This window comes from Dendrobium catenatum, unplaced genomic scaffold, assembly GCF_001605985.2.
Source record: "Dendrobium catenatum unplaced genomic scaffold, ASM160598v2 fragScaff_scaffold_315, whole genome shotgun sequence".
NCBI classification, from domain to species: Eukaryota; Viridiplantae; Streptophyta; class Magnoliopsida; order Asparagales; family Orchidaceae; genus Dendrobium; species Dendrobium catenatum.
Genome location: NW_021318777.1, coordinates 1,432,621 through 1,456,192, shown reverse-complemented (window position 1 = coordinate 1,456,192; position 23,572 = coordinate 1,432,621). Strand labels below are relative to the sequence as shown.

The 23,572-nt window shown below is 36.0% G+C and overlaps 1 protein-coding gene across 5 annotated transcripts in view; it reads right to left on the bottom strand.

The window, feature by feature from the left end:
- The window catches only part of LOC110102932, a 206,637-nt gene that overhangs the window by 138,526 nt on the left and 44,539 nt on the right, over positions 1–23,572 (bottom strand). For all 5 annotated transcript variants that reach the window (XM_028693545.1, XM_028693546.1, XM_028693544.1 and 2 more), the window contains 6 exons: positions 21,520–21,614; positions 21,256–21,430; positions 20,052–20,452; positions 3,099–3,222; positions 340–438; positions 193–264 (listed from right to left, as the gene is read on the bottom strand). In XM_028693545.1, the coding sequence (XP_028549378.1) occupies positions 193–264; positions 340–438; positions 3,099–3,222; positions 20,052–20,452; positions 21,256–21,430; positions 21,520–21,614 (966 nt within the window). The remainder of the gene's footprint in view (positions 1–192; positions 265–339; positions 439–3,098; positions 3,223–20,051; positions 20,453–21,255; positions 21,431–21,519; positions 21,615–23,572) is intronic.

Genomic DNA, 23,572 nt, shown 5'->3' with positions numbered 1-23,572 from the left:
ATTATAGAAATACCAAAGCCTGTTATGTCAAGGTTTCTTGAATTCGTTGTCCTTGTTTATAAAATATGATAAATAATTGCCCTTGTCTACAAAGTTTTAGAACTATTGTTCTTTTTCAGGAAAAGAGCCAACTATAGGGGAATTAATACCATTTGGGATGCTGCATACTCAAATAATGTTACATAAACATACCTGCCGCAAAAGCACTTTGCAGGTATCCACAGATTTAGCAGATGCTACCGCTACATCCATACAAAGGAGAATCTGAAGGAACAAAAAATATAACGAGATATTAAGACACTACTTTCAGAAAATTAAATTGTGTTCTGATAGACTTACAGCAGCTAAAGGACCTAGCTTAGAACGAAGGGATGAAAATTTTAAATCCTGGACAGCACTAGAAGTGCCCTCTGCAACACGAGCAACAACATCTTCCATCTGAAAATACAAAACTACAAGTAAACACCCAGCCGTAAATATTAAAGCACCAGAATCAGATAAAAGGACATCAAAATGAAAAACAAGAACATGTGAATAATAAAAGCATTCATGCATATGCAATCAAACAAATGCAACAAAAAAAAGAAAAAAAAAACAAAACAAAACATGGATGCAAAGATGAAGAACCAATTAAAAAAAGTCAATAACCTGTCTAGATTATTCATAGAAAGAAACAGTGAACTATAAGAATGTGAAGTTATATAATAGATCTCCCTAAAGAAACTAACCATTAACTTCATTACAAAGAACCATGGAAAATGTAAGATCTTGCATGAAATTGATAAATGCAATCAGAGTCACTCAACCAATATCTATGTATCTATTTATCGGCAATCTATAGTAAATATTAAATATAATACTTCTATTAATTCTCTTTTTGAAAAACATAATATCTCATATCTTATAATGCACCAGCAATGTAGACCACTGGTAGCAAGAGTTCCATAAACAAAATATTTCATACGTTATGATAATGCTTTTCTTGAAAGCATCAACTACAACCCACACTTTAAGCTTGATGATGATTTGCGAGAAAGAGCTGTTGACCTCATTATAACCTCCATATGCATCCCTTGACTATTTAATCAAACATGCAAAAAAAATAACATCCAACAAACGCAGCATTGCTTGAGTCTATCGAGAAATGCCTCAATCGCAACTAAATGAATTGTCTTGGCACGTCAAAAACACCTACAAAGGACACTCATATTGCCCGAGTCACCGCATGAAGACAAGACTCACAATTTATCGAAGGCGACGATACTATGTTCAAAACAATGAGTAAAGAGGAATTGTGCGAGGAGTCAACATATTTTTTAGTTATTCAAAATTATTTAGAAAAAAAATTCTTACATCATCCCATCCCATAACAAAAATCTTGAAAATCTTGTTTTTGCCCTTCACAAGAAGCCCCTTATCCATCTCATCGTCTTGCTTTGTAAGAAAAGGGAAAAAGTTAATATCTAAAAACTAAATCACTCAGAATTCGCCTGCTAGTTATGATATCTCGCATGCCTGCCCCGTCTCCCTCTCTACACAAGCCAACTCCCGCTCATCTCGCTCTTACCGAATCCTTTGATCAAAGAGACGTACAAAAAATAAAAAAATAGAATATTCATAAAAAGGATAGTTAACAAAGGAAATATTTATCAAAAAAAAAATATTGTGTTTAATTTTGATATTGTTGAAATTCTTCACTTTACTTATCATCAACAAAATTGCCTCACGGTCTTGCACCCTTTTTAAGTATGGTCGATATGAAGACCCATATCACACTATCCTAGACAACAATCATTCACAATTTTTATCACACTATCCTAGACAACAATCATTCACAATTTTTATTCGTTTTGGGGAGATCTATGACTCTCCATAGATGTCCCCTCTGAGGGAGATATGGCAAGAGGCTACCGAAATATCTATCAACCGCTCTTCAAAAGAGTAGAACTAAGATGAACTTGTGGACTCAATAATAAGAAATGGAATGAAAAATAAATAATGAAATATAAGATTGTGAAAAAAATTACAAAATGTTATACATGTAGAAAGTTTAAAATTGCGCAATTGAGTATTGACGCGTTTTCCATTTGTGAGATGAGGCATAACCCTTACGGCATGATCCTCAAAATTTAAAACTGCATATAGCCAAAATGAGAATTTTTTGTATAATAACATAATATATTAAAAGTTGATATTAGAAATAAATTGTCATATATACGAAACAAAAAATGCACAAGATATAAAGTGGCAAGTAATAAATTGTGTGAAATAGAATTGAAATCCAAACATCACAATAATAAAACAACATAAAATATAGTTCAACTCAAAATTCTATCATTCCCAATATCCTACTCATTGACATTTAATTCAAAAAATAAATAGTTATGGCATAGCAACTCCGAAGTCATCAGTGTTATCATCACTAAGGTCTTCATTTGAAGAATCGTCATAATGAACTGCTCTCTCACCTACCTCATCACCCGTGGAATCCAATACCTCCCAATCTACTTCTTTTGCTATATCAGTTATCTTCATCTTTCCTAAATATTTTTCATTAATATAAAGATGAGTAATACTTCAAAATAAATTAGCTTTAGCAAAATAATCTTTTTATATGCCTTTTTTGGTTTATTCTTTTTTTTATTGGGTTATGGTGGATGTAGATGTTCTATTTATATCACCATCAAAGAAATTAAGTCTTTAAGTATTCTCAAATCGCATAACACTAGAACACTCCACAGCTATTTCTAATTCTAGTTAATACTCTATCAAACATAGCATTAATAAATTCACCATGTTATTGACATATTGTTTTCCTTGATGCACATCAAATTAATTCTCATGCTGCTCTATCCTATGCCTTTTCAAAATAAATTTAAAACATATAAATATCATTTATTTGCTATCTAAATATTATAATAATCAAGGTTTATAATCCAATAAAAAAGAAAGAATACAAAAGCTATTAATGATAATATAATGATTTTCAATCTCAAACCATTATAAGAGGAAAATGAAACTCTCCAATAAAACTCAATGATTAAAAAAAAATGCTACTCATGTTAGACATGAAATGGTTGTATCTCAGTCTACCATACCGACACTCTCTTAAAAGCACCAGCTACCCATTCAGCAAGATCCAGAGCCGCCTTATCCTCCGCTGGCAAGGAAAAGCGATGTACAGCTTCCTCTCCAAGATCATATTTTGCCCTTTGCATGCAACTGTGCAAAAATCATGAAAAAAGAAGCTTCAAAACATATGTTCTAACAGGACAAAATTTGTACGCAGCTATGGTAATAAGAAAGTATACAAGAAATAATAACAGTACATGCCAGGAAATTACACCAGACTTCGTATATGGATAGTATAAGATGGAATTTGGATAGAAATAATCCTAAGAGGAAGATATAGGAAGGGATGAATATCAATTTAATAAACTCTAACAGTAATATTTCCCTTTCTAATGCAGGAAAAACTGATAGCAAAAAGTCATATTGCACAAATCCATTAAAGTGTCTTTAGTCTTCATAGATAAAAACAAGAGACCATTTAAGCCATAGCAGAACCAATGCCGATGGTCATGACAAATAAAAGAAATGTATCCAGCAAAACATTCAAAAAAATTAGGCCAACTTAAGAAATTGACTTTTATGTGCTATGGACAACAATAACATAAAACCTTTATCCCACTATGTGGGGTCGGCTACATGAGTCAGTTTTCTTCATTGTGTCCTATTAGACACAATTAAAAGTCAAATTATTATTTAAATCTAATAAAAAATATCACTTCTAATACTTTCTAACCAAGACTTTTTAGGTTTATGAAAGAAGTACTTGAGTTCGCAAGTAACCCCAAGGTTAATATTTGAGTTCGCAAGCAAACCTAGCAAGATTGGGTTGAAAACAGTGAAAAAACTGCTGTTTACAGCAATCAAACAGCAGATTTTCATAGAAGAACAGTGAAAACTGAGAGAAAAATGAGGAAATCCACTAATAGATGAAAGAAAACAGCAAACGATACAAGTTCCTTCAATTCGAGAGGAAGAAATAGCTCTTCAAATCTCTAGCCAAGCCTAGAGCCCAAGAAAACAAACCCTAGATCTCAAATTGTTTTTCAAATTCAAGATGACCCTCATCCTAGCCAAAAGAAGCATACTTAAAGCACGTTACAAATATTTAATGTTGAATCACTAAACAACCCTTCACATTTGAATTTTCCCCCCAAACCCAAGCTCCCATAATGCATACATTAATGCTTGGGCCCCACCCATGTGCTGCCCTTCCTTCCCATTTCAGCCCCCCTTAGGGCCCGCCTCCTGTAGTAAACCGGTCAAATTAGGACCGGTTCAAGTTGAACCCTAACATTACACCATATGCTATTTATTTATCATAATTTGTGTAGGGATGATGATGTATAAATGCGATTTTATGTTGTTGTTGTTATTGTCACGACCCGGCCCGGTTAGCTCGTATAGACGAGGCGGGTTAACGAAATCGGACGTTCAGAACATTTCAATCATCTTAAAACATGTATTTAAAAATCTAAAAGGCTTTAACAGAGATTTAAAAGCACCTTTAATTTTTTTTCCAAGCATATACTAAACACTTCAAGTCATAACAAAAGAGAGTTCATAAACACAAGATGGTTACAAAACTAAACTAATCATGCCAAAATCACCCAAAAAGAAAATCAACTATAACTAGAAAAACATCAAAAGAACCTGTCAGCCGGCATACAACAACTATAGGTGAATCTTGGGTGTTCCGCCTCACCTACAAGTAGGTTCTCCTGAAAAGTATCCCGAAACTAGGGAGTGAGCTATGCTCAACAAATGACAAATCACATCTAAAATTTATATAATGAAAAAGAAGTAATATACAAAGATATAATCGTATGCTTACAGATGTCGATGTTATATATTATATGTAAGTCCATAATTGTCAAAACCATATGTTCTTTCCTATATGTCATATGCTCCTAAGTTGATGTCATATGTAATGTGTTTGTCTAAGTTACATGTTCCATCTTACATATCATATGCTTACCTCATTTAACTCTTACATGATATAGCTTATTTATATACTATACACCCGTACCGGAGTACCCATATTGTACTGATCAAGTACAAACTCATATTTGGACATTCATCATCATATTACTCTGAAGAGCCATATTGTTCCAAAGAACCTTATTGTGCCAAGGCACTATATTTGCTACTCCGCAAATCAACATGCACAAACTTGTATTCCATAACATAATATAAGGTTGTTCATATCATAACATAAGATGATTTGCCACATACATATGAAAACTTATTGTAAGCATGAAAGTAAACATTTATTCCTATGAATCATACATGAAAAAAACTAAGGTTAATACCATATGCAACTTAAGAAACATAAACTTTTACAAGATTAGTGCTAACAGTCCTATATAATTTCAATGTTTCAATGATGCTCATATATAAAATATGCCTCCAATGATATTCATAAGCATATGCAAGACATAATTCTAATGATGCTCAAGTGCAAGACAATTCAATGTTATATAAACATATTTAAAGAGAAGACTATGAAATGTAGAATGCAATGTGTTATTTACCTTGAGGTTTCTTCGCACAACTCCCTCTTAAATCGTCCTCGTCTAAGGTTCAACACCTAAGGTAAAATTTACAATAACATCATAAGCCTTTTTTATACCATTCTAAACCAATCATACCCCATTATCCCTACACCCTATACATTCTATTAATTATTATATACTTAAGATTATTAATGCTCATTAATCTACCCATAACCTAAAGCATACTTATCACATTTATTAATTTATCACATATCCACAATCTAATACATTTATATCAATTATTTTCATTAATAAAAAATGTAATTTAACAGTTTAATTTTTGGATTTAAAATTATGTAGAAATTAGGAAAAATATTTTTTTATCAAAATTTCAATTTCTTTTAATTAGTGACCTCTCATTACCTTTAGGAACAACTTTTGTGAACATTCAAGCTCAAAAATCCTAATTTTGGAAAAGCCCTAATTTTTAAAACCCAAATTCTTGAAGAAAATTTGCATTTTTCTTCATACAATTCCTTCCCTTAAGTTCTTCTAACATTTCTTTCAAAAATAATTAAAATTGGAGAAACCTAATAACTAAAGTTTTTCCTTAAGAAAAATTCATGTTTACGGCTTAGAAATATGCTCATAAACAAACCCTATAATTTTTCTAAGAAAGCCCCAACAAAAACAAAAACCCTAATTTTCCTTCTTCAAGAAATCTAATGGAAATGAAACCTTTCTAGCATTAGAAGCTTACCTCTATATTTTCTTGAGCTTTCCCTTCAATTTTCCTTCTAAACCGTCGTCGGAATCCGCCTCCTTCCCCAAGCTCTGCCGCTCTTCCTCCTCTCTCTCTCTCTCTCTCTCTCTCTCCTTCGGTTAGGCCGAAAGAGCAAACAAGAGACCGAAAGAATCGGTCCCTATGAGGATGAGGGGGTTAAGGGAAAAATTAAATGCCAAATTACGCATGTGCCCCTTCCCTCATTTCTTTTCTTAAGAGTTCATGAGGGAAAAATGGGTATAAAGGGTTAAATTATACTTAAACGAACTTCGACGAATTTTAGTTTCAAAATCATGCGAAATTAAGTATAGGTTCTTTATACTGTTTCGATCGAAATTTTGAGTAGAATTTTATAAAATTTATTTCGTCGAATTCCGACAACTATAAATTTCACCTAAATTCGTCGCAGCGCAACGAAAAGTGTGCGACGCATTCGATTAACAGTTTTCGGGTTTTACAGTTATTGTTGTATCTCTTTTACCTTGAGGATATGGGTAGGAGGAGTATAATGAGCTTAAGGGAAGTATTTATATATGTCATGTGTAGGATTAGTGTGATATAGTGGTTTGAATTTACATAAGAGGCTTATGTTGTAATGTTTCCCCTTGGTTTTGGAAAGAATAATTAAAGAGAGGTTGGTGAAGTGAAGGCTTTCAAAGTGCAATTGAGGTAGGAACCTCTTACCCTACATAATCATATTCCTTTATGTTTTTATTGTTTCTTTATATTTTATATCTTTAGTTAATTGATACATGGAAAATGCATCTCTCTAATTAATTGATACATGGCAAATACATATCTCTAGTTAATTGATACATGGCAAATGCAATCTTTATTTGATTTGATATATAATAAATGCATAGTTAATGTTTAAAACTCTAAGCATTTCATAGAAGTTTCTTTCATGCACTTCATGTTCAAGACAAATGGTTATTATAAAAAAGCTACACTACATACATATGTCTCTATGGAAAGATTATGTAAATGATTATGCATGTTGATATGGGCTCCGAAAATTCGGCCCCGGCCTCCCCGCCGCACTACTATTTTGCTTTTATTTGGCGAGGGAGTTTTAACAAAATAAGTTCTGAGGTAAATTTTGGAAGGCAGATGGATTTGTAGATAAGACACTAGCCAAAGATTTCACCCTCATTTTGCGAGGACATTATGATCTGAGTTCTGGTTCCTATAGGCGCAAGCCCCTATAATTAATTACCCCTCCCGATCACGAGAGAGAACTTTCAATTAAGGCTAGTCATCGATCAGATACGTATAGAATACGTGATATCTGGAATATAGTAGCAGCAATGGGCATAGGGATTGGAGAATTTGGAGATTTTGATATTTAAAAAAAGAAATTTCCACCATCTTTCACTTAAAGCGGATGGTGGGGGAGTGGATGATAGACCCGATCAAGATCCCATGATTCCGTCGGCCCGAGCCATCATGGTCCCTAGTCTACTTAGTCAGAGGAGGTAGTCGACCCAACCTGACATAAGGATCCTTATCAGCAGCCATGGGTTGCTTCGTCCAAGGGAACCTTGTAGACCTGGGTTAGATGTTTGCCTAAGGGGACAAATTTGAATCTACCTTAGCTGACAGAGGGCTTCGTGCCCTGTCGATCATATCCTATTGATTCATATCTCAAGGATTTGATGTCACTAAGGAACGTATTGTCTCTGACCATAACCGTTATTTGTGGTGCCATTTGGCGGCAAAACCACTAGGTTCAGAGGGCCCCGGGTCATAACCGTTTATCCTGCGATGCCATTTGGTAGCAAAACCGCCGGTTAGAGGACACGTACCAGTTCCTTACTGGCAGGAGACTATTTTAGAATGAATCCTAGTGACATTTACGACTAGACATTTAGCTCTTTGTGAGCATAAGTAGATTTTGATTTGTCCACCCCAGCAAACTGTTGCGGAGGGTGGATGGGTTTTGCTTTAAGTGATTGAAGGATTTATTTCAATTTTAAATATCTAAGATTTTTTGGATTTTGGATTTCTAGAGTATTTGGGTGGAGCTTTGGATTAAATGGAACCCTCCGGTTGAGATCTGTCTTTGACACGGCCATCATCGGGGTGTTCGGGGTCATTTTTATTTATTGATTGAACCCTGTCAACTCAACCAAGCTATTGATCGAGGATCGGGTTTCTCGTAGGCTTTGTGCCTTTGTTTGTGAATTTTCTATGTTAAAGGCCTTGAAGGCCTAATATGAATGTATTTAAACAAATACACCGGTCGCTACAACCGTGTATTTTGTTTGAAGGTTCAAACCCTGTCGACTCATATTGATCCGTATGGAAGGATCAGGTTCAAACCTGAATTCACTTATCGACCCGCGCAGCATCCCTAGACATCATGTGTACCAATAACACGTTTGTCGGGGCCCATGCCGGTCGAGATTGTATTTTCCCCTTTAGTGTACCTACGTGTATACAATTTATAGTGCACGTGCAGAGGTATTTTAAAAATATTTGAAGACGACTTCTGTCCGTTAGTACGAGTGTTGCAGATCCGGTGGCGTACCGTTATAATTTGTGGACTCCTTCTGTCTGCTTGTATGAGTGTTGCAGATTCGGTGGCGTGCATCTTAATATTGGCTCCCCCTTTCTCATTCACCGGGGAAGGACTTTCTGGATTTTGAAGTTTGTTGTTTTGAAAAGAACCCCTTTTGCGATCATCAATGTAGTAAACTTGATATTTTTGATATTTGTAGATGCCATAGTTGTTTTCCTTCCTGAGTACAGGATCGAGAAGGAATTTTGGAACACCATGAAGCTTAGTTGGAATTTGCTCAAATCCCTTTTACATTCTGCCAGGAGGTGTCCTTTTTCGTACATCGAGTTGCCCTTGTACTCGAAATACTTAAAGATTTTAATTATCATTGTCGTAGGAGATATATGTACTTGTGCCCACAGTGGTTCGTTATACCTACGCCATATCCTGTGCCCACAGTGGTTCGTTGTACCTAAGCCATATCCACAAGTGTTCATTTGCAGGAAATCGTTGTATCCACTATGACCTCCTGAAGGTATAGTAGAAGGCCCATTGAAATCAGTACCATATCCACCTTTCACCAATCTCAGGTGATTTGTTGATTGTACTTGTTTGTAGAGGCGGATTTTCGATTGCTGGTCTCCAGTATTGCCATCTCAATCAACAGGCAAAATTGTTAGTGTTGGATGTTTCAGTAATGCATACAGGGGACACATGCATTCTACAACCCATCTATCGTACTTGCAAGCATGGCGCATTTGACTTCGTAGGAACTGTTGTAGGAGTTCGTTACACCTACTCATACATGTTTGCTAGTAGCTGAAGCTTGATTATTTGCTGATCATTCAGTAGTCCATGTCATTCTACACTTTGTTTAGATCCAGTATCTAAACCCAGATTTGGATTTAGTTCAAGTTCAAATCAATGTGTGTATTCAAATTGTAGATTGAGCTTGAATAGAAGTTCAAGTCTCCTGAAGCCTTCAGAGATTCAAGTCTCTTGTGGTCCTCAATTCAGAAACACAAAATCATGACATATGAGTTGAGTTCTTTAGAGTTCATGTTGTTTAACTTTCTTGCAATCAGATCCGAGTTCATCTGAATATGAGTCCTCTTGCACTTGTCTTATTTGGATTCAAGTTGAGTCTCTGATATTTTGTAAAAAATCTTCTTACCACCTTGAGTTTAATTCCTTGTAGTATAAATTTAGTTGATTGTTTAAAAGCTCCAAGTGTAAGTGATTGTTCAAAATTAGATTTATCTGGCTCTGAGTTTATCAAGTTCATAAGCCCCACTTAATGTTATATAGTTCGAGCTCAAAGTACAAGTTCACGTGTCCCTGCAGTCCAATTCTTCAAGTTCAAATGTTCAATCCATGTCTTTACTCGTCTTGCAAGTTCAAGTTCAAGCTTGTACTCAAATTTCAATTTTATTTGGGTTCAAGTTTGAGTTCATTTAGGCCATTCAGTTCATGTTCATTTGAGTCCCAATGCTTGTTCTTGCAAGTTCAAGTCTGAGTCCTCATAGTCATGTTGATTTTCAAGTTCTTAATGTATTTGTTCAAGTATGGGTCCTCTGCATTGCTGCTCAAGTGAGGTCTTCTTGTTGTTCAGGCTTTGTGCACTTCAGTGAAAATTTCGGCAGCACCTCGACATATCCCCCGTTTGGGGGAAATGTATGGGAGCTGGGCCTTCCCACCACGCTACTCGAGCGTGTATGGTAGGTATCCTTAGACACCGTGGTCGTACAAATTTTCATCCCACCACGCTACAAGAGCGTGTATGGGGCCTTCAGCAGTACCCGTACCAGAACACCAGTAGCTCTCCCCACCACGCTACAAGAGCATATATAGGGCTTACTCACCTCATCGTATGCGTCGCACCGGGCTCCCTCCTACCGTGCTACCAGAGCACGTATAGGTGCTTCTCCGGTCCGCCGCAAACGTCGAGAATGAGATTTTAAATATCATTCCTTGCGTAGCAGTCGTTGGCGGTGTCGGTGTCGAGGTCGAGGACCGTCCCCACCAATAAATCATAATGAATTAAAATTAATACTAATTAAAAAATTATAATTAATTAGATTAATTATAATAATTTAATTAAAATTAATTAATAATTAATTACAATAATTATAATTAATTAGAATTATTTAAAATAACTATAATTAAATATTTATAATATCTTTTTTTAAATCCCTCTATCCGGCAGATTTATGGGATTTGGCCGGAGAAGAGAGCGTGAAAGAGAAAGTTACCTATGCAACAAGCGAGCTCTCGGTCTTATCTCTGATCGACAGAAGGGAAGTCGTCGATCGAGAGAAGTCGAACAACAGAGAGGAGTCAGAGTAGGAGGCGGGTTCTTGTGTTGCTTCCGATCAAAATGTGTAACTTCCGGTCCTTTATAGTGAGCAGCTCACGTTGTGGCTTCTGATCGAAATGGTCGTAACTTCCGATCTGTCAAGGGGGCGCAGCCGAACAGCACGGAGCCGAAGAAGTGACGCCTGCAATCTCTACACCTCCTGCAAAGAAACGAAGCCGAACACCTCCTTCGCAAGCGAGCAAGCTCCTTTCATTGCTTCTAATCGAATGTGTAACTTCTGGTCCAACTGGAAATGGAAGTCATTGAAGGAGCAAAGTTGATCCACCACAAAGAAGCTCGCATGAGAGAAAAGGAGAGCGGGAGAGAGCCAGGGCGCGCGAATGACGAGCTGGGTCTCATTTTAATGCCGAGATCGATCGTGCGTGAAGAGACGTCGATGTGGTGTAGGACATACGAATCGCGGATATTGTGGGCCGTCGTGGGGAGAGCGACGTGTAAATGGATGTCCGAACAGGTATAATATATTTTTTTATATCAGGTCAACAGTTGAAGGCAGAGTACCAAATATGGTGCGAAAGCACAAATATGACTCTTATGAGCAATACGGAACAATATGACCCTTTGGGCAAAAGAGGAAAAGAAATGAATGGCCAAAAAAATGTTTGTATCTGATCAGTACACTCTTGGTACTCCGGTACGGTTATATAAAATAAAATATGAGTAAGCATATAACATACATAAGCTATGATATATATTTCTTTTATATCAGGTCAACAATTGAAGGTGGAGTACCAAATATGGTGCGAAAGCACAAATATGACTCTTATGAGCAATACGAAACAATATGACCCATTGGGGCAAAAGAGAAAAAGAAATGAATGGCAAAAAAAATGTTTGTATCTGATCAATACACTATTGGTACTCCGGTACGGTTATATAAAATAAAATATGAGTAAGCATATGACATACATAAGATATGATATATATAAGCTATGACATTCATAAGACACATGACATACATATGGCATATGACATTCATAAGGCATCCAACATTTATAAGATATGAAAACTATCATGTGTAGCAAATCAATCAAGGCATTTTCCCCACTAACATATATGTGATTTTTTCATTTTAAAAGGCATGTGAAAATATTAAGGTTAGAGTTCCTATTGAGTGTTAGCTCACTCCCTTGTGTTTGGATACTTTTTCAAGAGAACCAGCTGCAAAGAATGACTGATTACCCATGGTTCACCTACAGTCGTCGAGTACCAGCTAACAGGATCTTTTATGTTTTTCTTAGTTATAGTATACCCATTTTTGGATGGTTTGGCATGAATGTTAAGTTTTGTAACCACATTTGTCTAAGTGATTTCTCTTTTGATAAGACATGAAGTGTTTATTATATATTTGAAAAATTTTAGAGGCGCTTTTAGTTTCTTGTGAAGTGTTTTAGATTTATTCAATACATATTTTAAAACAATTGTAATGTTCTAAATGTCCGATTCCGTTCCCGCCTCGTCTACAAGAGCTCACCCGGCCGGATCGTGACACCATATCCCTTTTCTCTAAGTATTGCTCTACTGATGAAACTTGTGTGCTTCCTTTCCCAAAGTGTACTAAGTGTGGGGGGTCCCTTCCATATAGGACTTTGAAAGGGATCATCTGAGATGCTGAGTGGTTCGAGGTATTGTACCAATATTCGGCCTAGGCTAACCATTTGGTCCACATCTGTGGTGTTTCCGAAGCAAAGTACCTCAAGTAAGTCCCCAGGCTTCTGTTGACAACCTCCGTTTGTCCGTCCGTCTGCGTGTGGAAAGGAGTGCTTCTATTAAGAATTGTTCCCTATACCCTGAACAACGCCATCCAAAACTGGCTGAGAAACACCTTGTCTCGATCAGAAACTATAGATTCGGGAATCTCATGCAGTCTGACCATCTCCCTGATGAATGTTGCTGCTACTTTCACGGCGGTGTAGGGGTATCATAAGGGGATGAAATGTGCATACTTACTCAGCCTGTCCACCACCACCATAATTACTGTGAATCTGTTCGATCGTGGAAGGTCATCTATAAAATCCATGGACACTTCCTCCCACACCCTGTTTGAAATTGCTAAAGGTTGTAGTAACCCCCCCGGAGCCATAGACATATACTTGTTCCTCTGGCACACCTCACACCTTGTCACCATATCCTTATGCATCCCCTTTCAGTACAACTCAACAGCCACTCTCTTGTATGTCTTTTGTATCCCGGAATGGCCTCCAACTGCACTCCCATGGAACTCCAACAGTATGTGGAGATTATGGATGGAAGTTCGTGGCATCACAAACCTTCTTTGATGTAAGAGCCTCTCCCCCTCAAGTAAGTACCCCGGATGGCTACTCGTATCTTTCATCAAATCCTCTCTAATCTTCCTCAACTCTCATCTTGCATACTCTTTTCTTTGATAGCCCCCCAATCTACCATAAGTGGTACTGAAATTGCCATCTCCTGGAATCTCCCAACACATCTTAATAAAGCATCATCCGCCTTATTTTCCAAACCTGACCTGTACTGGATCTCAAAATCATAGCATAGTAGTTTAAACAATCACTTCTGATGCTCCTCAGTTACCATCATTTGCTCTAATAAGTATTTCAAGCTCCTCTGATATGTCCTGACTCCTGACAATGAAATGTCGCCCCAGTAGGTAAGGGTGGCACTTCAGAATAGCCAACACAATTTCCATCAGTTCTCTCTCATATACCAATTTAAGCCTAGCTCTAGCAGACAGTACTTGACTGTAGTATGTTATAGACCTGTGGTTGTACATGAGAACGGCCCCCAACCAATATCCGGATACATCGGTCTCCACCACCAAAACCTGACTAAAATCTGGGAGAGCTAAAACTGGGACTGTAGTCAGGTCTTTCTTCAGTCTCTCAAAAGCCTGTGTCGCTGCCTCTCTCCACAAGAAGCTATCCTATTTCAGTTGCTCAGTCAAGGGCCAAGTATGGTATTGTATCCCCTCACAAATATTCAGTAGTAACCAGTCAATCCTAGAAAATCCCTCAACTCTCTCAGGTTCCTAGGAAAAGGCCACTTTTGTATTGCCTCAATTTGGTTTGATCAGTCGTCACTCCCTCTTTGGACACCACATGCCCCAAGTACTCAACACTAACTTGTGTGAAGCTGCACTTCTTTAGGTTGGCCCTCAGTTGATGCTCCTGTAAAACTCTTAAAACCATCCTTAAGTGCTTCAGATGCTTCTCTTCGGTCTTATTGTACATCAGTATGTCATCAAAGAAAACCAGAACAAAATTCTGGAGGTACGATCGGAACACCTTATTCATCAAGGACTAAAAAGTAGCAGGAGCATTATTCAGCCCAAACGGCATCACTAGAAACTCATAGTACCCCTCATGTGTCCTAAAGTCCGTCTTATGAACATCTGTCTCTTTCATTCTGATTTGATGGTAACCCGACTTCAAATCCAACTTGAAGAATACCACTGCTCCATGTAGTTCATTCAAGAGCTCATCAATCACAGGAATAGGAACTTATCCAGTATTGTTCCCTTGTTTACAGCCCTATAATCTATACAAAATCTTCAACTATCATCCTTCTTCTTGACTAGTAATATTGGACTAGAGAAAGGACTTACACTTAGCCAAATGATCCCCGCCTCCAGCATCTCACGGATCAACTTTTCAATCTCATCCTTCTGAATCAAGGGATGGTGGTACGATCGAACAATAATCGGTAACACCCCTTCCTTCAATGTAATGGCATGCTCTAGCTCTCTTTGTGGTGGTAGGGTTTGGGGAAATTGAAAGACCTCACTGAACTCCTGTATGAGCGGCTGAACTAAAGTAAGAATACCCTCCACATTTTCATGTCTGACCCCTTCCAAGCCTAATTATGCTTGCCTACAAGTATCTTTTTCATCATGTCTTCCAAGGCGGCAAACCTTCCATCCATCTTTTCATGGATAGAAGCAAATTGATTCTAAAAATCAACAATTTTTTCCTCAAAATCGATCTTAAGTTGACATTTTTCTCCCTCCAATACTTCAACTATACTTCTGGTCATTTTCCTTCCCACGATTTAAAAGAGAATCTTCTTACGGATGAAAATTCCTTGCTAAAAATTCTAGATTTCAACCGCCGATGGTCCCAAGACAACACTCTGATACCAATTTGATAGGAAGTAGTTGAGTTCGCAAGTAACTCCAAGGGTAATAATTGAGTTCGCAAGCAAACCTAGCAAGATTGGGTGAAAAACAGTGAAGAAAACTGTTGTTTATAGCAATCATTAAAAAAGCGGACGAGGCGTCCGCATTGAGTCGTGCCTCAAGTCAAGGCGGAAGACATGCGTATAGGGGCTTACGCCTCGAACCATGCAGCGAAGCCTACGATTTTTTCGCACGACGCGTACGCATTAGAGCGTAATGCCTCGAGGCAGTATGAGGCACCGCCTCGAAATTTTTTCTTCGATATATATGTAAATACGACGCAGCCGATTCGTGTTCGTGTATTCACGTATAGGATTAGGGCTTCCTGTAAGAATTGAAAGGCGAACTAGAGGCGAAGCCGTGAGAGAAAGAGACGAAGCCGTGAGGGAAGGAGACGAAGCCGTGGGTGTAGGAGACGACGCGAGGAAAGAAACGAAGCCGAAGTTGTGAGTGCAGGAAACGTTCAGGCATCGGTTAGGTCGGAAGAGCAGGTACGCGGTGTTGTGGCCTTGACTTTGACGTGCAGTAACGAAAGCTTGAATAACTCCTGATTCGGCTTTCTTTCATTCGTCCACTCAGTACATACTCGGTACCGAGCAGGTACAAGCTCGGTACCGCTCAGTACATGCTCGGTACCGCTCAGTACATGCTCGGTACCGCTCAGTACATGCTCGGTACTACTAGGTACCGAGCGGTACCGAGCAAGTACATGCTTGATACTTAGCGGTACACGCTCGATACCGAGCAAGTACCACTCGGTACAGATCAAGTACCGCTCGGTACCGAGCAAGTACCGCTCGGTACCGAGCAAGTACCGCTCGGTACCGAGCGGTACATGCTCGGTACTGAGCATATACAACAAGTCGAACCCCGTCAGGGGGCAGCGCCCCCTTGGACCCCAGGCAGACTGGTATATTTTTGTATTTATGTTGTCTTATTATTGGTAGTACAAATAATTATTAAAATATATCCTATTGTTAGTATGACTAGGAAGAAAGATCCTGCATAGAAATATGAAACTCAAGTTAAAGTGTCAGACGAAGGTGCAAAGAAGGGATATGTTTACATGAAATGTAATTTCGGTGAGAAACACATAACTGGTGGCGTCAAAAGATTGAAGGATCATCTAGCCTGCACTCATGTCAATGTGGAACCATGTGCAAAAGTTCCTGATGAGATGAAAAAGGAATGTACAAATTATTTAAAGAAGTACGTCGTTGATACCACCACATACAACAAAGCAAATGCATGGCCGATCCAGAACTTAACTACGGCCTCTCCTACGACGAGCAAGGGTTTGTTTGCATCTTACATTCGACCTTCTTCGACGTCAACCCTCGCATCGACCATACCGTAGAAGAGTACGTAGAGCGCATCTTGGATACTTTGGCTGAGGTTACTAAAGAGCAACTTGGAACCTCGAGTGGATGATTACAACCGATCCTTAACAAAGTTTTTCTAATCTCTCTCTTCATGTATTTCTTAAAGTCTAACCCTTGTGATTTGATTTTAGTCATGAAGATCACATTTGTCTAATTCTGTCAAGCTTAGTAAACGTAAGAAATTGAGTGCACTTCATTTGTTTCTAATCTAATTGCTATATTAGGGATTTTCGTTGAAAGCTATTACATTTGCATGATATTGATTTCTTATATTACTTTGATGACTCAAAGCTCTTGATGTGCAACTTAACCTAAACGAAAGTGACTGCTCTTACGTCTTGATTCATTGTTTTATTTACTACTAGTTCTACTTGCTGTTACTCTGATCAATAAGCTGTGCAAGCTCTTATCAAAATCATTGCAAGCATTTTAGTCTTACATCACGATCTGCTGAGTTGTATGAGCGAGGGTTGAAGGCACCTTCCATGTACGAGGTGCGGACATGAATTTTAAAAGAGTTGCAGAACATAGAGCGGAGTATTGATGAGATTAAAAAGACATGGAGTGAGACAGGTGTTACCATTATGTCAAATGAATGGTCTGACATCAAGAGCAGGAGCATGATTAATATCCTTGTCAACAATTCCTATGGCACGATGTTTTTACGATCAGTTGAAGCTTCATATGAGATAAAAACGTCGATTTCATTTTCAATTTATTAGAGTTTTGGACCTCACTTGTTCTTCCTCTAGGTGTGAGTGAAATTGGAACACATATAGTCAAGTGCAAACGAAGAGCAGAAATCGACTTTCAACACTAAGAATCAACTCCCTTGTGTATATTTTGCACAACAATAGGTTGAGAGATAAGAGGTTGAGGAACAAGGGGTTGAAGGATGATAAAAACCCTTTGGTGTGTGATGATGTGACGTCTGATAATGAGTGGTTCATAGAAGATGAGACAGATTTGTTATTATCAGACCTGCAGCTAAAGGATCTAACTGTAGATGTCTTAAGAGGCAAAACAGATTAAGCGGGCACATCCACTAGTACCACACCACACACATCCACTAGTACTGCAGCACAACAAACAAACAAAAGTATCTCATAATTTCTTATGTGCTATTACATTTAAAATATATGCAATTAACAGCACACTAATTATTCTTATTGAACAGGGAAGAGAAAAATGGGTAAGATTGAAGATGATGAAGATTTTGCATTCATAGATACAATTGGAGATGAAGATGCCTCCATTGAAGACCCATTTAGAGATGGGACATGATTGAATTTTTGATATTCTTTCTTATTTGTACTTTGGGAGTTCTTATAGACTTCAATTTATAGTTTTGTACTTTAAATTATGTTATGAGATGCATATATTGCATCTATTTTATTGTTTTCAACTAAGTTCACTTTCTCTTTAGATATTTTTAAAGTATCATACTCTTACTGTTATTTACTTTCTAGAATACTTAAATTTGCATTTACATAATTCTTCATCCGTGAGGCTTATGCCTCACACCGCCTCGAGGCTTACGCCTCGCCTCATGGACGAAAAACGTCTGGAGGCTTATTTACGCAATTTTAAACATTGATTGGTCCTATCAATAATTCATTCAAAACTATTTATTGATTTCAAATATAAGTCAATTCATATTTATAAAAATAAGATTAAAAGATAATTTATTATAATTAAAATCTAATTGTATCTAAGCTAAATAAAATCCTAAATAATTCAGATTCAAACCTGTAACTATCCAAAGAGGATAACAAAGACTATTTTCAAACAAAATAATTTAAAAATTCCTAATTTAAATTACATAACAGAAAAAAAAAAATTATAAAAATAAAAATAATGCTCATTTCTTGTATCGTATCAATTCTCCTGGCGAGAAAACTCTTCACCTAAAGAGCTAGAATGATGTTGTAGACAAATATTGTCATAAATCCTCTAATCTGGAAGTAGTATTTTTTTATTTTTCTTATAAGACCTTTGATTTACAAATTTAGCAACAAGTTCTATCAAGAAGATATTTCCAATATGTGAAACCAATATTTATAAAGGTGAAATCACAAATGAATTTTTCCTTATCTTGAGATAACTCTCTCTCTCTCTCTCTCTCTCTATATATATATATATAGACACACTAGTGTATTGGATATTAGATTAATATATTAGGAAATAATGAATATGAAATATTAAATAAATTTATATCAAATATATTATATATTCCATTAATATACAAGATATGATAATACAGCCAAAACGGTCACAAAACTATTTATAAGAGGTCATTTTAATCCCAGCTATTTAATGTAATAAATTTAATCCCTTAACTCAAATATAATCTAAAATACTATTTATATTTGATTATTTTGGATTAGATTTGAGAAATCAATGGACTAGTTTGGATCATATTTGAGGAGTTAAGAGGCTATATTAAACACATTAGATACTCTGGAAATATAACAGACCACTATAATTATTCCAAAGACCATTTGGACATTTTTCTCTATAAAATAAAAATTATAGTTTAATTAGAAAAATTAACAGATTCAAAATATTAAATAGCTCAATACTATATCAAAATTAAATTTTAAATTATTAAAATACTAGAATAAAATAAAGATAGGTGTATCGAGGGCTTGGTAAGAACTAGCGAAAGGATAAGAAGAGGGTGTATCGAGGGCTTCATTAGCAAGTTTCATTGATGGGAAAAGCACAAGCCAAAAGATGCAATCCAAAAATATAGGCATGAAATCTCAAAAGGGAAGGACTCATTCAGCTCTGCACAAAATTGAGGGTGGTTTAAAGATGAAAGAGTGAAGAATAAAAAAAGAAATTGCATATACAACTTTGAGAGGGTTAAAGAAGAACATTGTTAATACAACAAGAAGCAAACGATGGACATAACATGCATCACAAAGATAGAAAACTCATAATAGGATTCATCAATAACATTTAATTGGCTCCAAATAGATGCCATGAATAATTATTTATAGAAATAAAGTATAAGGTGTAACCAATTCAAATCTAATCATAATCAACTAAATCTAATTCTAATTAATTCAAACTAAATCCTAGAATTATCCAAAAAGGTTGATTAATGTTAATTTAAAATAAAATAAATCCGTAAACCCTAATTTAAATTAAATAGCTAGAATAAACCCTTAAATATCTTTAAAAAAAATAAAAATAAATAAATAAAGCCTTAAATATCATAAATATAATTTCTTATGCTGCATCATTTATCTAAAGAGTAAACTAAAATAACATCATCAAACTTACAGATTTAGCAATTTGGAAGGAGCAGCACGCAAAATGACCAATACTTCCTTCAAACTCCACTTGCATTTTGATAAAGGCTCAAGTCTTTGCAAAATTGATAAGCGCCATTCCCAATCTTCAATAAGCTTTTGAACAGAACTTACCCTCCATTCTAAAGCCTGCCTTCCTGCTGCTGGCATACCATTGTTTAACCAGGGTTCTACCTCATCCATGTTTGGTAGATTGTGATGCAGTATGTCCAGTAAGAGACCAATAAAGGAAATCATCTTATTCCCACCTTCATATAAATTAGTGAAATCTGGCAGTTCACGGGAGTTGGGACAACTTGAGGCCACATGTGTAGGTTTAACAGCTATCTCGTCCATATGTAGTAATGAACTGATCATACTAATAATAAAGATCTGCATCAAACAATATGAAACTAATTAGGTTAAAGAAAATAGTACTTCGATTGGATGATATGCTCTCAAGCTGAAATCAGAGACTAGAAAAGCTCTGCAGGGGATCTTTAGGCTTTATGCGCTACAATAGAAATAATTTAAAAAGAAATCAAGCTAGCACATTGCGAGAATGAACTTAGTCTCAATAGATCAGAGAATAAAAATGACTATGGAGTTCATAATAGAGCTAGACTAAAACTTTTATAGCCTTAACGGAAATTTGAATAATATAGTCAACAGAATGTGTAATTTATAGTTTCATGTTCATCGACAATAGCACTTCAAAGTTCAAAATTCTACCATACAAAACAGTTAGCCCATCAGAACTTTGAATAATTTAGCTAACATAATATGAAAACCTTGAAAAGGATAACTACTTCAAATTCAAGGGCAGACTAGATGTTCTGGCAATACAACAAACATTTGATCAATATATATAAATACACACAGATATAGATATAGATATAGAGAGGGAGAGAGCAGTCCTAGCTGAAATGAAATGTATCTAGCATGTCTATACATAAGAAAAAGGGATGAAAGGAAAAGCTAACAAGCTGACTCAGAGACATGTTGAAGATCCTACTACTGCATGTAATGTGAAATCTATATTTGAAAGCTACATTAAGGGAAATATCTCCATAAAACTGCACAATTGATGAACAACTGAAAGCGTAAAATGAGGAAATGTAGAACATCAGAAATAGATATAACTATGATATTTGGAAAAAAAGAAAGTAAGGTTTGCTAAATTTCCAAATGTGAACCTTGCGAGGAATGTTATTGATAGCCTCCATGTGATTCTGCATATCTTTCAAATACCATATCGCTAAATGAAAGCGATCTTCCTTTCCATTATCCAGACACTCTTCCATGGCTCCTAAGGCAAGAACAACTGATTCAAGAGCATAGCGCATGTGCATGAGCTCAATATCTTGCATCCTATTAAAATCCATCAAAATAATTTAAGCAAAAGATTCCAAATAACAAAATTAACAACAATGAAATATAAATCAACACAAGCTACAGACCTCTTCCATGCTTCAGTTGTAGAAGCAATTGGCTGCAAGCTAAGGAGCTCAATCGCATCTTGAAACCTTATTCCAGGAACAACATCAAATAAAACCTACGAAGGTTTTACTTCTCAATACGTTTCTCAAAAATATAAACATTTGGAAAAGTGTAAGAGAACAACTTTATTGCCAGCACATGCAACTATATTTTTCATAAATAGTTGAAAATAATATATAAATAGGTAAGTTAATTGCTCATGCTATGGTACTGAAAAAACAAGAGAAATTTAAAACATAACGAACACAAAGAAATAGGTTGTAATCAGGCAGGGGGTCAGAAGAAGGAAACAATTAAGTTTTATACTTTCATGCCAACTGTAATCTAATGAATGAGAATTGGCAGCAAATTAATGATGAGAAGGTCACATTATCATCATTATTAAGTTCAAATAGGATTAGCTCATTTAACATCTAATACGTTTCTAAAATCATCAAATGTGTGTGCATGCACGTCCATGCCTGACACCTCTTAACTAATAAGAATTCAAACGTATAAAGGGGCATTTGCTTTTGTTTAAACTAAACTCATTGCCTTGCAATGCAAGAGGTGAAAAAAAGTTTAATTACTAATGCCAATTAATAATAAAAAATCCCCTTTTTTTCATCGATAGAATAATTATCTTTGTTGGAGAAAGCACTTTTTTGAATGGTTTGTTCACTAGAAGAGGGCTCCTCTATTTATAATGAGACAAAGTTATAAATAGCACTCAAATGCACACCACTCACTAAATAAAAAAAGATGTTCCAAACTAGATATTTTCATATGATATCACTCAACCTCAAGCTTGAGAATATATAATAACTAGATCAATCTTGTTATATAATTTGAAAATTGGAGAGGCCATTAATCCAACATAAAGATATCAGCTAATTGTTATTCACTAGCAACCTGAGTAATGATCTTACTAAACTGAACAACATCCACAATAAAATGATAGTAAACTTTGATCTATTTAGTCCTTTTATGGAAGACTAGAATGCAAGATAGGGGGTTGATCTTAATAGTTTAAAATCATAAGCAAAGTATGTCAAAAAGGTGTTTTACCAATATCATTTCTCAGAAAGAGCTATCATAATCATGTATTTTTCTTTTAACACTGAATATAGTCACAACCATTTGCTTCTTACTCCTCTATATCACAACATTTCCACCAACAAATTTAGAATACCCAAAAGTTGACTTTACTTTCAACGAATCCAATATAAATTAACATCCATAAAAACATCATTACAACTGATTATGTATTTGATAAACTAATCCTTTTTAGGGTGATATTTACGAATAGTCAAGACAACCTCCCAATTTCTTTTCTTTTTTTTCAAACTTTGCGTTCCTACCTAACAACAGCCACAACAAAGAATATATCAAATCTAGTGACAATCTGAAAATAAGCTTACCAACCATGCACTGATATCGAGAATCATATTTAATTTCTTTTCATCATTCACAAATGTTTAAAGAGCATCCTTAAACAGTCTACAAGCTTGCACCCAACAAGACATGATTATTCAAGAAGATCTGTAGCATATTTACTTCAAGAGAGAACACTTTCTTCACTAAATGCAAACTCAATGTCAGAAAAATATTTTGGGGGCCTGCGGTCTCTGATTAGAGGTATCTTTTGAAATTAATGTTTTGTTTTAGAAATGTAAAATGTGTAAATTTCTATGATAAGAATATTATCAACACACATAGCAAAAATCCTCATGTTAGAGTGTTATTAAGAAAGAATTATCAGTATTACTACTTCATAGTCCAACTTCAATTAGAACCCCATAGAGTTTGTCAAATCATGCACAGGAACTTTATTTTAACCCATATATAGCTTTAGGAATGTTGCATATTTTGGTCTCCCCCAGCGCAATGTACCTAGAACGTTACTCCATATAAACAACTTCAATGAGGTCCTTATAAAGTGAAGCATTGTTGAGATCAATCTACAGCATAATCCTCTAATATAATCACTGTTTACTTTATCCTTTCAAGTATTGCCACACATGCATCTTAACC